At 41.8% G+C, this 14,569-nt stretch overlaps 1 protein-coding gene across 1 annotated transcript in view; it reads left to right on the top strand.

Moving 5' to 3' along the window:
* LOC115090604 (sodium- and chloride-dependent GABA transporter 2-like) overlaps positions 1 to 14,569 on the top strand; it is a 113,804-nt gene that overhangs the window by 11,695 nt on the left and 87,540 nt on the right. Inside the window, 2 exon segments of the mRNA XM_029599945.1 lie at positions 5,030 to 5,103; positions 7,345 to 7,544. Of these exon segments, the coding sequence (XP_029455805.1) occupies positions 7,349 to 7,544 (196 nt within the window). The 5' untranslated portion in view covers positions 5,030 to 5,103; positions 7,345 to 7,348.

The raw sequence follows: 14,569 nt of genomic DNA, 5'->3' as shown, positions 1-14,569 counted from the left end.
GTGTGGAAATCCAAAAGAAATGTATTTGATGAGGGGTGAAGGGCTGATGTGCACGGAGCAGGAGAGAGACTATGGGGTGATAGTGTCTAACGATCTGAAGTCGGCGAAACAATGTGACAAGGCGATAGCTAAAGCCAGAAGAATGCTGAGCTGCATAGAGAGAGGAATATAGAGTAAGAAAAGGGAAGTGATTATCCCCTTGTATAGGTCCTTGTGAGGCCTCACCCGGAGTACTACGCTCAGTTCTGGAGACCGTATCTCCAAAGAGACAGAGACAGGATGGAAGTGGTCCAGAGACGGGTGACCAAAAAAGTGTATGGTCTTCATCAAATGCCTTATGAGGAGAGATTGAAGAATCTAATATGTATACCCTGGAGGAAAGGAGGAGCATGGGTGATATGATACAGACCTTCAGATTCTTGAAAAGTTTAAATGATCTAAAGACAATGACAAACCTTTTTCATTACAAAAAAATCAGCAGAACCAGAGGTCATGATTTAAAACTCCAGGGAGGAAGTCTCAGAACCAATGTCAGGAAGTATTTCTTCACGGAGAGGGTGGTGGATGCCTGGAATGCCCTTCTGGAGGAAGTGGTGAAGACTAAAACCATGAAGGATTTCAAAGGGATGTGGGATAAACACTGTGGATCCATAAAGTCTAGAGGATGTGAAAGAAGAGAAGAGGCATGGGGGTGGCTTGCGGGAATGATGACTACTACCTGGTGATTAATACCCTTATTCAATAAACATACACACGGTTATTGCATCTCCAACTTTGCTCTGTGCTTCAACGGCAAGAAGAAATGTGGGACAAAGGATTTGCATTCACAAATAAGCACTGGAGTAGCTTGCTTGTTGCGGCGGTTACTAACCCGAACCAATTAAGCCTGATACTTCACTTTGAATACATATACAGCACAGCTCACTGCTTCAATGGCAGGGGGGAATGAAGATAAGAGGATATACATTCAGACAACTACCAACTAGGATTGAATTGCATAGTCTGGGTAAACAAATAAGCTTGGGAGTAGCTTGCTTGTTGTGGCGGTTACTACCCCTAACCAGTTAGGCTTGATACTTCATTTTTCTGCAGCTCCAGAGGGGTGGAAGGAAAATTAGAACCAAAAAGTTATCAATAAGGGCCCTGACCTCAGCGGTCAGTGTAATAGATAAGTATGAGAAAAATAACTGTGAAAGCTTGCTGGGCAGACTAGATGGGCCGTTTGGTCCTCTTCTTCCGACACTTCTATGTTTCTATGTTTCTAAGAGCTCTATGATCATTGGGTACAAACCCACCGCTTGATTTCTAGGGCAGTGGTTAAGATAAAGGAAAACACAGACAAGAGGCTTAGACCAACTCCGCAACACAGTATGGCTAAGTGCATAGAATCTGCGTCTCCGAGACCCTTTACTTCATTTGGCCCCCAGATTTATAGGTCTTTAGCAAGCTACTATAAACCCAGTTCTTTCCCCTACAAGTTTATCATGTATTGGAGCCTTACATTGTAGACAGAGTTGCGTCTGGATCTTAGTGATATGTTTTAGTCCTGTCAAAAAGTATTTTTCAACCCTGCAAACTACTGCAGCCAAGGTGAAGGAATATAAAAATACATCAAAACCCCTGTATAGTCTCCTGTGAATGACAAATGTTCTTCAAGAACCAGCATCCAGCACTCACAGTGTTAAAAAGTTGGGAAATGGGATGTACTATTTAGCCTGCCCAGAGAACAGCACCACATAGCCAGCAGAGGAGGAAGCCAAAGGAATTCTGGGAGACCATTTAATGAAGAAAAGGTACAAATTGACTGGCTCTGTCTGTGTGGAGGGGTATGGATGGCCAGGAGTCGGAGCCAGGAGGCAAGAAGAGAGGAAAATATCTGGCAGCTATGCAATCGATTCTTCTCCTGATGAACTAATTCAAGAGGGAGAAACAGAAGTCTGAGCTCTGAGCTTCTTAGCCAAGCTACATGGAAAATCCCAACAAGAAACAGAGGAGCCAGGAGCTGAGAACCAAGAGACTTCCTTTCCAGAGATGTCCAGGCCCAGAAGCACATGGCTGGATCACCTTCCTAAGAGACTGAGTTAAGTAATCTTAACTTTTCAAAGAGAATATCTTAGCAGAGGAGAGAGAAGTGTTATTTCCTTGCCTTTTGTGACAAATTCAGTATGCTTTAGCATTTCAGCCAAAGTCAAGCATAAACCCTTGCCACAGCCACACACGATAGGGCAGGGAACGAGAAGCTGATGGATTGTGGCCTTTATGTAGGAGACTGAAAACCAGGCCCACTTTCTGTTTAGTACGAAGTAAACCATTTGGGAAGCTCCCCAGGAGAGAGAGACCTTCCACACACTGTAGGCTCTAGGGATGTGAATCGTTTTTTGACGATTTAAAATATCGTCCGATATATTTTAAATCGTCAAAAATCGTTAGGGCCACGATACAATACCAATTCCCCCGATTTATCGTTAAAAAATCGTAAATCGGGGGAAGGGGGAGGGCAGGAAAACTGGCACACTAAAACCCCCTAAAACCCACCCCCGACCCTTTAAATTAATCCCCCACCCTCCCGAACCCCCCCCCCAAATGCTTTAAATTACCTGGGGATCCAGTGGTGGTCCAGAACGGCGGCGGTCCGGAACGGCCCCCTCAATTGAATCCTGTTGTCTTCAGCCGGCGCCATTTTGCAAAATGGCCGCCACAAAATGGCGGCGGCCATAGACAAAAACGATTCGACGCAGGAGGTCGTTCCGGACCCCTGCTGGACTTTTGGCAAGTCTTGTGGGGGTCAGGAGGCCTCCCCAAGCTGGCCAAAAGTTTCTGGGAGTCCAGCGGGGTTCAGGAAGCGATTTCTTGCCGCGAATCGTTTTCCGTACGGAAAATGGCGCCGGCAGGAGATCGACTGCAGGAGGTCGTTCAGTGGGGGTTCCGGACCGCCGCTGAACGACCTCCTGCAGTCGATCTCCTGCCGGCGCCATTTTCCGTACGGAAAACAATTCGCGGCAAGAAATCACTTCCTGAACCCCGCTGGACTCCCAGAAACTTTTGGCCAGCTTGGGGGGGTCTCCTGACCCCCACAAGACTTGCCAAAAGTCCAGCAGGGGTCCAGAATGACCTCCTGCGTCGAATCATTTTTGTCTATGGCCGCCGCCATTTTGCGGCGGCCATTTTGCAAAATGGCGCCGGCTGAAGACAACAGGATTCAATTGAGGGGGCCGTTCCGGACCGCCGCCGTTCTGGACCACCGCTGGATCCCCAGGTAATTTAAAGCATTTGGGGGGGTTCAGGAGGGGGGGGGATTTAATTTAAAGGGTCGGGGTGGGTTTTAGGGGGTTTTAGTTTGTCGGCTCACGATTTTAACGATTTTCACGATAGTTTACACACCCAAACGGCAACAATACGATTCCCTCCCCCTCCCAGCCGAAATCGATCGTTAAGACGATCGAGGACACGACTCACATCTCTAGTAGGCTCATCTGTTTGGTTTGTCATCTAGCTAACTCCACCATTAAAAGGGATTTCTTCAATTTCTTGATTGTTTTGTACACAAAAATGTGTGTTTGGGACAGCCTTACACACAAACTGGTGACATTGTGGTAGATCTGTTTTCCCCTCCCCCTTTTTTAATACTAAGAGGTAAAAATCATTTTTTAAATCTGTGTACTTTACTGCTTTCCCCCTAACCTTTCTCTATTAGCCTTCCTTTTTTTTTTTTTTTTTTTTTTTACTATCTATAGGAGTATATTGGTTGCCCTGACTAATAGGCCATACCTAGTGTTATTTTTGTATTGCTTTATTTTATTTAAAATAACAAAACTGCAAGTTTATATCATACTTCAGTACTGTACTTTTCCCATTTAATGTTCTGGTTGTATTTACCGTCTACTTACATAAAACAATAAAAATGTTAATTACTGTTTTATCCTATTCTGCTGAATTTGTCTGATCTGTGGTGCTACAAGTGAGAGGTTGTTTGGAAAGAGCACATAATTGTGGTATCAGGGTGACCAGGCCTCTCTCTCATCCCCCATGCAGGCTACGAACCCGAAGATAAATCATATTACTAAATATAATTTCTCATGTGGTATTGTCCACCCCAAACACAGGGGTAATTCATAGCCAGGATCAAGGGAGGGGGAGGGGGGGAACCACAGGTACTTTTCCAGTCTATGACTTATCAACTTAAACTTCCAGCCTAGTTAAGGATATATAACGTGTACCATGCTTCCTTGTCCTTTTCTGGCTGTCTTGAAGATCTTCCAAACCTGCAGAGATCTCTTCAGAAGAAGATCCCCACTACGAGGTACAGGACATTTTGAACTTTCACAGATGATGCAATAAATTGGAATATCTCATTGCATGGGGAAGATGACTGTCCAGAAGAGAACTTTTGGGAGCTATAGTCACTTTCAAACACCTTTGTTAGTAAAGGACTTCCACCAACGTTATCCTCAGAAGCCAAAGCCCAGGACCTTGAGGAGGGGGCTTAAGAGGGAGGTACTATTGTGTTTGGTGGCTTGTGTGATGCTCCTGCAAGCCACCACACACCCCTGAGACTGAAAAACTCTGCCCTCAGCAGGAATGCCGTTCCCTGCCATTAAAGCCATGCCATTCAGCTTACACACCTGCACGGCACCCAGGCCTCACTGTTCTCCTCCAAAGAGTTGTGGCAGGAGTTCAGATGGCATCAGCCGCCACTGTCACTTAAGCTGGCCTCAGGCGCCCTACCAGTGCCTCAGCAACAAGTTTCCTACATAGCCTGTGTAGTGAGTGTTGCTGCTCCTTTGTTCCTGATTTCTGCTTTCCTGAGCCTTGCCTTGTATCACCAGTCCAGCCCTGCCTCATCTCTCCAGTCTAGTCCTGCCTCATCTCTTCAGCCCAGCCCTGAAAAGGCTGGGCTGAAAAGGAATTTTTTATTTAATTCAGTGTTGCAACAGTACACCTCAGTTTTCCTTTAGTTTTGCCACATTTAATTTGATAGACAGGAGTTTATAATTATCACCATCCAAATTGTGTTCCACTTTACAAACAGGTTTAACACTGGCCTTCTTCCAAACTTTTGGGATTCCTACCAGTTTCAAGTGACAAACTAAACCAGCTGATCAGGTAGGTGAAATTACTAGGTAGTATGCATATTACTGTTATATGTACATAATTTTTCTTTTAGCTGAAAATATATAATCTGTGTACTTATTGTAAAATTACAGAAAAATAACATCCGGAATGAATAACCTGGACTTCTCCAGTGTTTTCTTGCCCTTAGGATCATTGTCTTCTAACATACAAGGTTCATCTAGAGTCTGATCCATAACTATTATTTATTTATTTATTTATTTATTTATTTATTTATTTGAAACTTTTATATACTAACATTAGTGTGCAACATCATGCTGGTTTACATTAGAACTGAAAGATGGAAAGTACAATAAACAGGAGAGGGGGCGTGGGAGATACTAGTAATATTAGGTTTATACTGGTGATATTCTGCTGTACAGTTTTATTTACTTTCTTTTTACATTGATTTCCTTTCATGGTGAATTGGGTTGAAGACAGGAGCTCATTCCAGGTGATTTAAAACCAGAAAAGAGAATGATAGCCCTGGAGTTAATGGAGAGGCACCAGTTAGTCCCAGATGATTTAGCTCAAGTGGATTCAGAAACCATTAGTTCAATTCCCAGCTTATGTACATTTCCTCATATGTTATTGGAGTAAATCCTAGCAAATGTTAAATGCGCACCTGCAAACACATATTTCCCAAAAAATAATTAAGCTTTGAGTTAGTTGACTCTCTGCAGTTCAGTACACTTTTGAACACCTGAAGGATTTCACTCATTGAAGCTTATGTACTAAACCACACCTTTCTGTGCATATTTTCAAATTTTTCATGTGCTATTTTTCTACATATATAAATGAGCCCCCCGGAAAAGCAGTGTGCAAAATTTTGCTATGAAAAATTTTGTAAAATAAATTATTACATCTTATTGATTGTAATAATGTTTTTTATGATGATTAATTTTACTGTTAGAAATTGCTTTGTTTGATTAATTTATTTTAAATTGAGAAAACGGTTTATAAATTGTTTAAAATAAGATAAATAAAAATAACGAGGTGTAATAATGAACAAAGTTTTTCATCTTTGTAAATAGTAAAAATTTTGCATAGAATTTTCTGTGCGCAAACTTTTATTTAAATTAATAGTTAATGAACTGTTGTGGTGCCACATCATGCCAGACAGCTCATTAACTCTGGGCATATGACATATCAGGACTTTAAGGAGATACTTGATCATCCATTACTTCCTTAGCATATTCCTCCAATCATGATTCAACGCCTCACATCCTTCCCCTCTCCCTACTCCTCCTTCCCTCCATCCTTCAGCCAGATTCTCATTGCTACCCTATGCCTTAGGCCCCTGCCACGCCTTATCTATTATGCAGTCTCATAATGATACTCCATTAAACGTATTATTTGATGTTACGCCCACAGCCGCCCCAGTTGTTGTTGCTCTATATATTATGTTATTCATTGACGAATTATTTTACTGTTGTTTGTTATTGTTGACTTGTTCCATGTTCATTGCTCAATGTTCTATGTAACGCCATAGCCGCGACTGTTCTGTTTAAATGGAAACCGATATGATTTGATATTTTGTTCAAGAATGTCGGTATAGAAAAAAAAATTCTAAATAAATAAATAACTATTACATTCTGCATTTCACAACAAAATAACCACTACACTTCTGTGAAGCATTTCAAATTGTGTTCTGAACACTAAATGCAAAAATGGTGCATCTTATTATTACTGCAAACAGCATGCACTTTTTTTGACTTTAGTGCACAAAGCACCATTTGCAAAGTTGTTCATGTTTTAGCACCTGAGCATCATTAAAGTCAATACTGAGCAAGCAGGAGAGCAGGAAAGTTACATAAGTAACTTTTAGCCTGATATTCAGTTTAGTTTAGTTCAGTTTATTACACTAACATATTTTACCTCAGCTTCACTTTACATATCAAGGCAGTTTACAATGCCAAACTAATAAAGGCAAATGCAAACGTTTTAAAATATATTCAACCCAACTTAGCTGGGTTCTGCTGAATATGCCCAGCTAAACCTAACCAGGTAATAGGACAGTGATCTTTTTGAGCAGAGTCACTTGCATATGTTTGTCTGGTTAGCACTAAATATCGGCAATAGCTGACTAACCTTTAGCCAAGCTCCGGAATTGACTTAATAACAACCCCAGCTAACATTTCCCAGCTCAGAAGGGCGGGGTTAACCCGGGCAAACCCTTTTGACTATCCACCTCATTATGTTCTTCCTCTCAGTCTGTTCTTTCCTTGCTCACAGTATCATGGAGAGCATGGAGATTTCAGAGCTTCCTGAAAGTAGTGCTGTGAAGGACCAAAATGCAGAATCAAAACAAGAAGAGGATAAGGAAAGAGGCCAGTGGAACAACAGGGTGGAGTTTCTTCTGGCAATGCTCGGATCAATCGTTGGACTGGGGAATATCTGGAGGTTTCCTTATCTTTGCTACAAAAATGGTGGTGGTATGTTATAAATAGGACTTCTGATTTTAGGTATTTGTGAATTGTAAATGTGCGTGTTCATCTTGCCACTAATGAAGTGTTTTTCTAGGGTACTGAAATGAAAATTGGTCTCTATCGGTATTTTCCCAGCATGAACATTACTTCTAGGTGCATTTTTTAGGTTAATTTAATATAATAAAACTTTCATTGCTTTAAGTTTTTTTTCCTATGAGTCCCTGTTTGTGCTGCTGCTCCTCTTTCAGGTGGAAGTGTATACAGCAGGGAGGGGAGGAGCAGCAGAGCAGTGCCAGCCACAGGAACAATATGCATGGATATTTTCTGTCCCCCATCTTGCTCTTACTGTTGTCTGTAGCTTTCTGACTAGTGGCATGGTGACATTTTTTTTAATGTGGGCAGGCATTAGACAGAGCTTGTGTATGTGTGGGGGGTGAAATTATGAACTTTCACACACCCACCCACACACACACACACACACACACCCACACACACACACACACACTGTCCATCTACAGAAGACAAGGCAGGAAGTTGAAATAGATCCTGAGAATAATGTTGGGGATGCTGAGGACAAGTTTGGGATTGAGAGACTCAGCAGTCTGTTTCTCTCTTTCATTCCACACTCTGTCCCCAGCAGTCTCTCTCTCAATGCTACTCTTCCCCACCAGTCTCTCTCAACCCCCATCCTGTCCCTGCAGTCTCTGTTTCTCTCTCTCTCTCTTATCCATCATGCTGTTCTCAGCAGTGTCAGTAGTCTCTTTCTCTCCAGTCTTTCATTTCATCACCAACCTGGCCTATTCCCAGTGAGCAGTCTCTTTCTCTCTCATCCCCCATCTTGTTCTCAGGAGCAGTAAATATCTCTCTCTAGTCTTCTCCCAACTATGTCCTTAGCTGGAACTTCATTCTCAAACCTCCCCCTTTCCCTTTCCCCTTTAGTTTAGCCTCTATTAGTCTTTTACTGACCCTGATACCTCACAGAACATGCACCCCACCTCCACTGAGCTGTTGACACTGTGGCCGCTGCCTGGGATGTAGCTGATGACTCATAAGCAGGCCAACTTCGCTCTTTGGTTCATGGGGCCACTGACACTGCCACTTCTTTCCTTTTTGGAAGTTTGGCATTGGCCAAACCCAGTTTACATGTTTTATATAACCTCATATCAACTATAGTCAGACTGGTGAGTTTGGGCTTTATCCAGACACATAAAGCCCTATGTCTGGGTAAGAGGGAGAATATTCATAGGCATAGCTGGGATCTATGTGAATAATGCAATGAGTTATACACATAGAGTTTCTGAATCTGCATTAGTGGATTTTGACTAACCTGAAAATATGAGTATATTTTCACAATGCATAACCACATTGAAAAAGATGTTAAGGAGATGGGGGTGGGATAGGCATTATAGTGGCATGGTTATAAAGTGTATAATATATTTAAGTTTTTAAAAAGTATTTGCATAGGAGGTAAGCAAATAACACACGTTCTTTCAGCTGCATAAAAAGCCAATCTTCAAAAACAATGCATGCAAGTACGTTGAGGCAAATATTCAGTAGCAACTTATCCAGCTAAGTGGTGGCGGCTGAATATCCAGCTGTGATCAGTGGTAGCCACTTAGCTGGATAAGTGGTGGGCAAGATGTGGGTGGATTGGGAAGGAACTTCTTATCTTCTGATATTCAGACTTATTCAGTTAATTTAATTGGATGCTAAATTTGCTGAATAGCAGGCCTAAAGTTAGCCGAATAAGACTAATTAGCAACTTTTTCAGAGATATTCGACACCATAGCCTTGCTGCTGAATATCCCTTGTATATTAGCCAGATAAATCCGATAACCCCTTGTTTTGGAGAATTGTTTGCTCCTAAGGGCATACAACTAATTTATTGAAATTATCAGTTTTATTGGTTTTTCATACAATACAGCAATGCAAAAAGCATGGAGAAACATATATTAAGATATAACGGTCTTACATTGCTTCCCAACCCACCCTCACCCTCCCAGTAGAGTTCATAGTAGGATGATAAGCAATAAAATCAGGCCCATGGCCTATAGAATTATAAGACGAAAGCATAATCCCCAGCTTTCACAGTACATCAAAACCGCTTATAAGAAAAAAGGCCAAACTCTGGGTACAATATATATATATTAGATAAGGCATAAATAACCATGTAAGGCATTACACAAACTCTAGAGAACTCTAGGGAACAAAGTAGTGACAGGAAAAGCCGATATATATGGAAGAATTACCTGCTCCTGGTTAGTTAGGTTAAGGAAAGGTTTCCAAATTACATGAAAAGAAGACAACTTATTATAGCGTATAGCTGTCAAAGAGGCTAAGCGGCAATAAATATGAAGCTTATCCAGAACCTTTTGAAAAGAGGGCCTTCCTGTCTGTTTCCAACACATGACAATTATACTGTGTGCTGCAATAAAGACCTGCGAACAAAATCGCTGTTGGCATTTGTTCAGCCCTGGAATTGGCCAGTGTATTAAAACAAATCCTATTTCTAGGGTGATATCAGTGCTTAAAACAGTATTCAACCACCCATTAAGTTCTGGGTGGTTGAATACTGGCGGAACTATGGGCTAAAGCTGAATACTGGCGGAACTATGGGCTAAAGTTTCCCTTTAGCCCATAGTTCCGCCAACATAGGTCAGATTCCGTCGGATATAATCTATGCAGCTTCACAGGGTCTAGATGCCATCTATAAAGTAGCTTGAAATTATTCTCTTGCAATTGAGCTGAAATGGAGCACTTACTGATATTAGAATAGACCAAACTCCACTCATTTGGACTTAAAGAATGGCCCAAATCTGCTTCCCAATATTTAATATGAGAGAAGGATTCCTTCTCCGGGCCATGAAAGAGCATGTACATTTTCGAAGCAATATTCCAGATGGAGTCAGCTTGAGTGCAAACATTTTCAAAAAGCGACTTTCCACATCTCAGGGCTCCAAAACACAGCAAAGATTGTATAAAATGATGGACTCGAGCGAAAGTCAAAAAGTGTAATTGCTCTAGTAGGAGAATTTCTGCCAGTGCATTTGAATCTAACAAATTACCCTGCCTCATTAAGTGACCTTTGCTAAAGATCCTAGCGGATTTCCAAGGGAGGTACAAATTAGTTTGAAAACCAGCTGGGAAAAAGGTGTTGTAATAAAGGGAAGAGAGGTAGAAATAGGACGAATCCCCTACCAGTTTAGCTTTTCATGGTGCCTATACTTCTAGAGTAGTGTGGAAGACTGAAGACATACAACGCAGTGGCCTCCAGAAGGAACAAGGTTGCCAAGGTAAAATGGCTGGTGGTATCGAGCTGATAATCTCCTGCTCTATCAATGCCCACTGTTTGATAGATGAGGCCCTATTTAAGTCTACAAGTGCCCTTAACTGTGCAGCTGCATAGTACCAGGAAAGATTAGGAACTCCAAGGCCCCCATTACCCTTGGAATAAAAAAGAAAATGGAGGGCCACCCTCGGGGGACGACACCTCCAAATGAAATAAAAAATCCTCTTCTGCCACTGGCTAAGAAGGGCATTCAGTAAGAAGATGGGTAGGGTGGAGAACAAATATAAAAACCATGGTAACACATTCATTTTAACTATGGCTATATGCCCAAGCCATGAAAAAATTCCTCTTTGCCACTTCTGCAAATCTTTCTCTATAGCACAGAGGAGAGGAGTATAATTGAAATTAAATAATTCGGAAGTGTGAGCACCTAAATATTTGAGAGAAGATTTAAGCTATCAAAAAGAGAATCATTACTTGATAAAAGAAACATCCTGGACTGGTAAATTGATGTACAAAAGTTCTGACTTGTCCAGATTTACCTTGAAACCGGACACCGAGCTAAAATGTTCTAATTTGGATTCAACACCAGCCAAAGACAGGCAAGGATCTGTCAAGATAAAATATCATCTGCAAAGAGCGATAATTTATAATGATGGTCATCCAGACACCCCCCCTAAATCTGAGATGAACCTCGCACACTCATTGCAAAAGGTTCCAGGAATAATGTAAACAGCAATGGGGATAGAGGGTACACCTACCTGGTCCTTCTGCAAATGTTTTATTTATTTTATTTTATTATTTAGATTTATATTCCACTTTTCGCACTTTTTTCAGCATTCAGATACTGTAGGTATTAAATGTCAAAACTCGACCCGAAACCCCCAATTATTTTAACTTTCGCCCAGGGGAGCTCATAAAGTTTTTGTATCCATTGAAGGAAGATAGGTCTGAAATTCATTTGATGCAGAGTCTTAAACAGAAATGGCCAATGGACTAAATCAAAGGCCTTCTCCGCATCAATGGACAAGAGAACCATAGGGATATGCTCCAAGTGAACCCACCACAAAAGGTCAATAATTTTACAGACATCATTAAAAAATTATTTAAATGCAGGGCTAACACTTTAGCCAATATCTTCAGGTCCACATTAATTAGGGAAATGGGCCTATAAGACACACATAGCGAAGGATCCCTACCTGATTTGCTATTACTGAAATACCAGCTACATTAGAATGTTTAGGTAGGTACTCCCCGACGTAAAGAGAATTAAACATATTAGATAGAGGGGTGATGAGAATATGTGATAACTTGCGATAGTATCCACTTGGAAATCCATCCAAACCAGGGGCTTTACCGGGCTTGAGCATCTTGATGACCTGTGGAACTTCTTGAGGGGTAATTGGGCTATCAAGATACTTCTGCTGCTCAAGCATAAGCAAAGGTAAGGAAATGGACTGAATATATCTGTTGATATAAGCTTCATTGATATCAGAGTCCCTGCTATACAAAGATGCATAAAACTCAATGAAACAACCCCGTATTTCATTGACTATGGTATGAAACCTGCACAAAGAATCCTTTATTTTGGTGACAATACCTTGAGCAGTCTGGGCTTTCAACTGCTGGGCCAAATAGCGACTTGCTTATTTCCCCCTTCATAAAAGGCCTGATTGCCCTGATCTAACTGTTGGGCCAAACGCTTATCTTCCAGTCGTTGTAACTCAGACCGGTATCTAAAAGCTGTTGATAAATAATCCGAGACTGGGTGAGCATATGCTGAGATGCTAATGAATAAATCTTAATCAACAAGAAAGATCTTTTCTTTTCCCATTCCTTTTGCAGGCAACCACCTTAGAGATGAGAAAGCCTCTGGCTACAGCCTTAAAACACTCCCACAACATCCCTTGGGAAGTAGATGACTTAGAATTCAATTCAAAATATTCATGTAAACGGTCTCTGAAAAGGGTGACAAAAGTGTCATCTTTAAGTAATGCGTCATTCAATCCCCAACACTGCTGCCCCCGATCTAGGTCATTAAGTTGTTGCTCAAACCACACAGGAGCATGGTCGGACCAGGTAATTGATTCAATTCCAACTGAGTGTATCTACAGCTCCAAAATGTTGTCAATTAAGAAATAATCAATGCATGAGTATGAATCATGTGCTTGCAAATGAAAAGTATAAACATGGGAAGCAGGAAATCTCCATCTCCATATGTTCATCAGACTCCAATCAGAGGCAATGGAGGCCAAGTTCATCCTCGGCCCCTGGGCTGAGGAGCTCGTGAACCGCAAGTTATCCAAATTTGGGCGCAAAGTAAGGTTAAAATCCCCACCCATGATTAAGAACTCATCCCCATGGGACTCCAAAAGTATCCTGAGGGACTGAAAAAATGGGCCTTGATCCTGATTAGGTGCATACAAAGAAACTAAAGTAAAAACTTCAGTACGTAATCAGATTTTATTAAGGATATATCGACCATGAAAGTCTGGAGCTTGAAAAATCAGCTCAAAGGTTAAATAGGAGGAGATGAGAATACCTACTCTAGAGTATCTCGAGCCTTTTGAGCAAGCAGATAAGAATTTGTGTGGGAAATCTTTGAATGACAGTAGATTATCATATCTTTCCCGAAGATGTGTCTCCTGTAGGAAGCAATCATAACTTTCTGGGAGACTAGTTCTCGGAAGAAAAGATGATTCTTTCATGGGGAATTAAGTCCCTTAACATTAAGGGAGAGTACTTTCAATGCCATCATTGTTAAGAGATAAATAGTGCATGTTCATAAACGAAAACGACCAAGAAATTCGCTGGGAGAAATAAAAAACAAAGCACAAAAGTTGAGGAAAATGCTTGCGGGCATCAAAATGAGAGTAAATCCAAATCCCAGAAAATCCCTGATAACCCCCTAAACACCATCTGATCTGCTTATTCCAAGCAGCGGATCTGTTCCTTAGAGGCTGGTGCATTGACCAAGGAGAGCACACAACCAGACCCCCCCCCCCCCCCCCTGTAAAAAACATCCAACACCTCTGTCCCACTTTGCAACTGGAAGTATGTAAACAGAAAAAGCTAATGTAAACATGAGAAGCAAGTACAAAGGGAAAGTATGAGAAAGCCCCACCAATAAGATATCAGCTAGTAGGCTTTTCTGGCCTCCCGAAGGACCCCCTAGCAAACCTAGGTTAAAAGGTATAACAAAAAGTCAAACTGTGCTTATAAGTTCTCAGCCTTGATCCGATAGAATGCCTTGTGACTCCGCTGAATGGCATCTCAAATGCTTCTCTCCTTGCCCTGCACGACGCCATCTTGGACACATGTCTATCATTGCCAGGATCTCATCTGGGCAGGGAATAGAAAAGGTCACCCTTAGGTCTGCTTGACGAAAAACTGCTGCGGCTTTGGTGAGAGATCCCTTTGTGTTGAAATTGTAGAACGACTGGGAATGCCCAGTGGTAGCAAATTCCTTCTCGGTGTAGGGCTCTGGTAACCTCTCTCAGTTTGTAACACCAACGTAGCGTGGCTGGTGTGAAATCATTGAATAAAGATATCTCATGACCATCCCATCTCCAGTCCGCTTTTTTCCAGGCTATTGCCATGATGTCTTCCTTCTGGGAGAAACTTTGTAGGCAAAGAACTATGCCCCTGGGGTGGTTGTCACGCTAGGGGGCTAAGGCCCTGTGGGCCCATTCTATTTTGACAGAAAGTGCAGGATTGGGGGGGGGGGGGAGTCAATTGAGGC

The sequence above is a fragment of the Rhinatrema bivittatum genome, chromosome 4, assembly GCF_901001135.1.
Source record: "Rhinatrema bivittatum chromosome 4, aRhiBiv1.1, whole genome shotgun sequence".
NCBI lineage: Eukaryota > Metazoa > Chordata > Amphibia > Gymnophiona > Rhinatrematidae > Rhinatrema > Rhinatrema bivittatum.
Note: the sequence above shows the minus strand (reverse complement) of the source record. Positions and strands in the feature narration are given on the sequence as shown.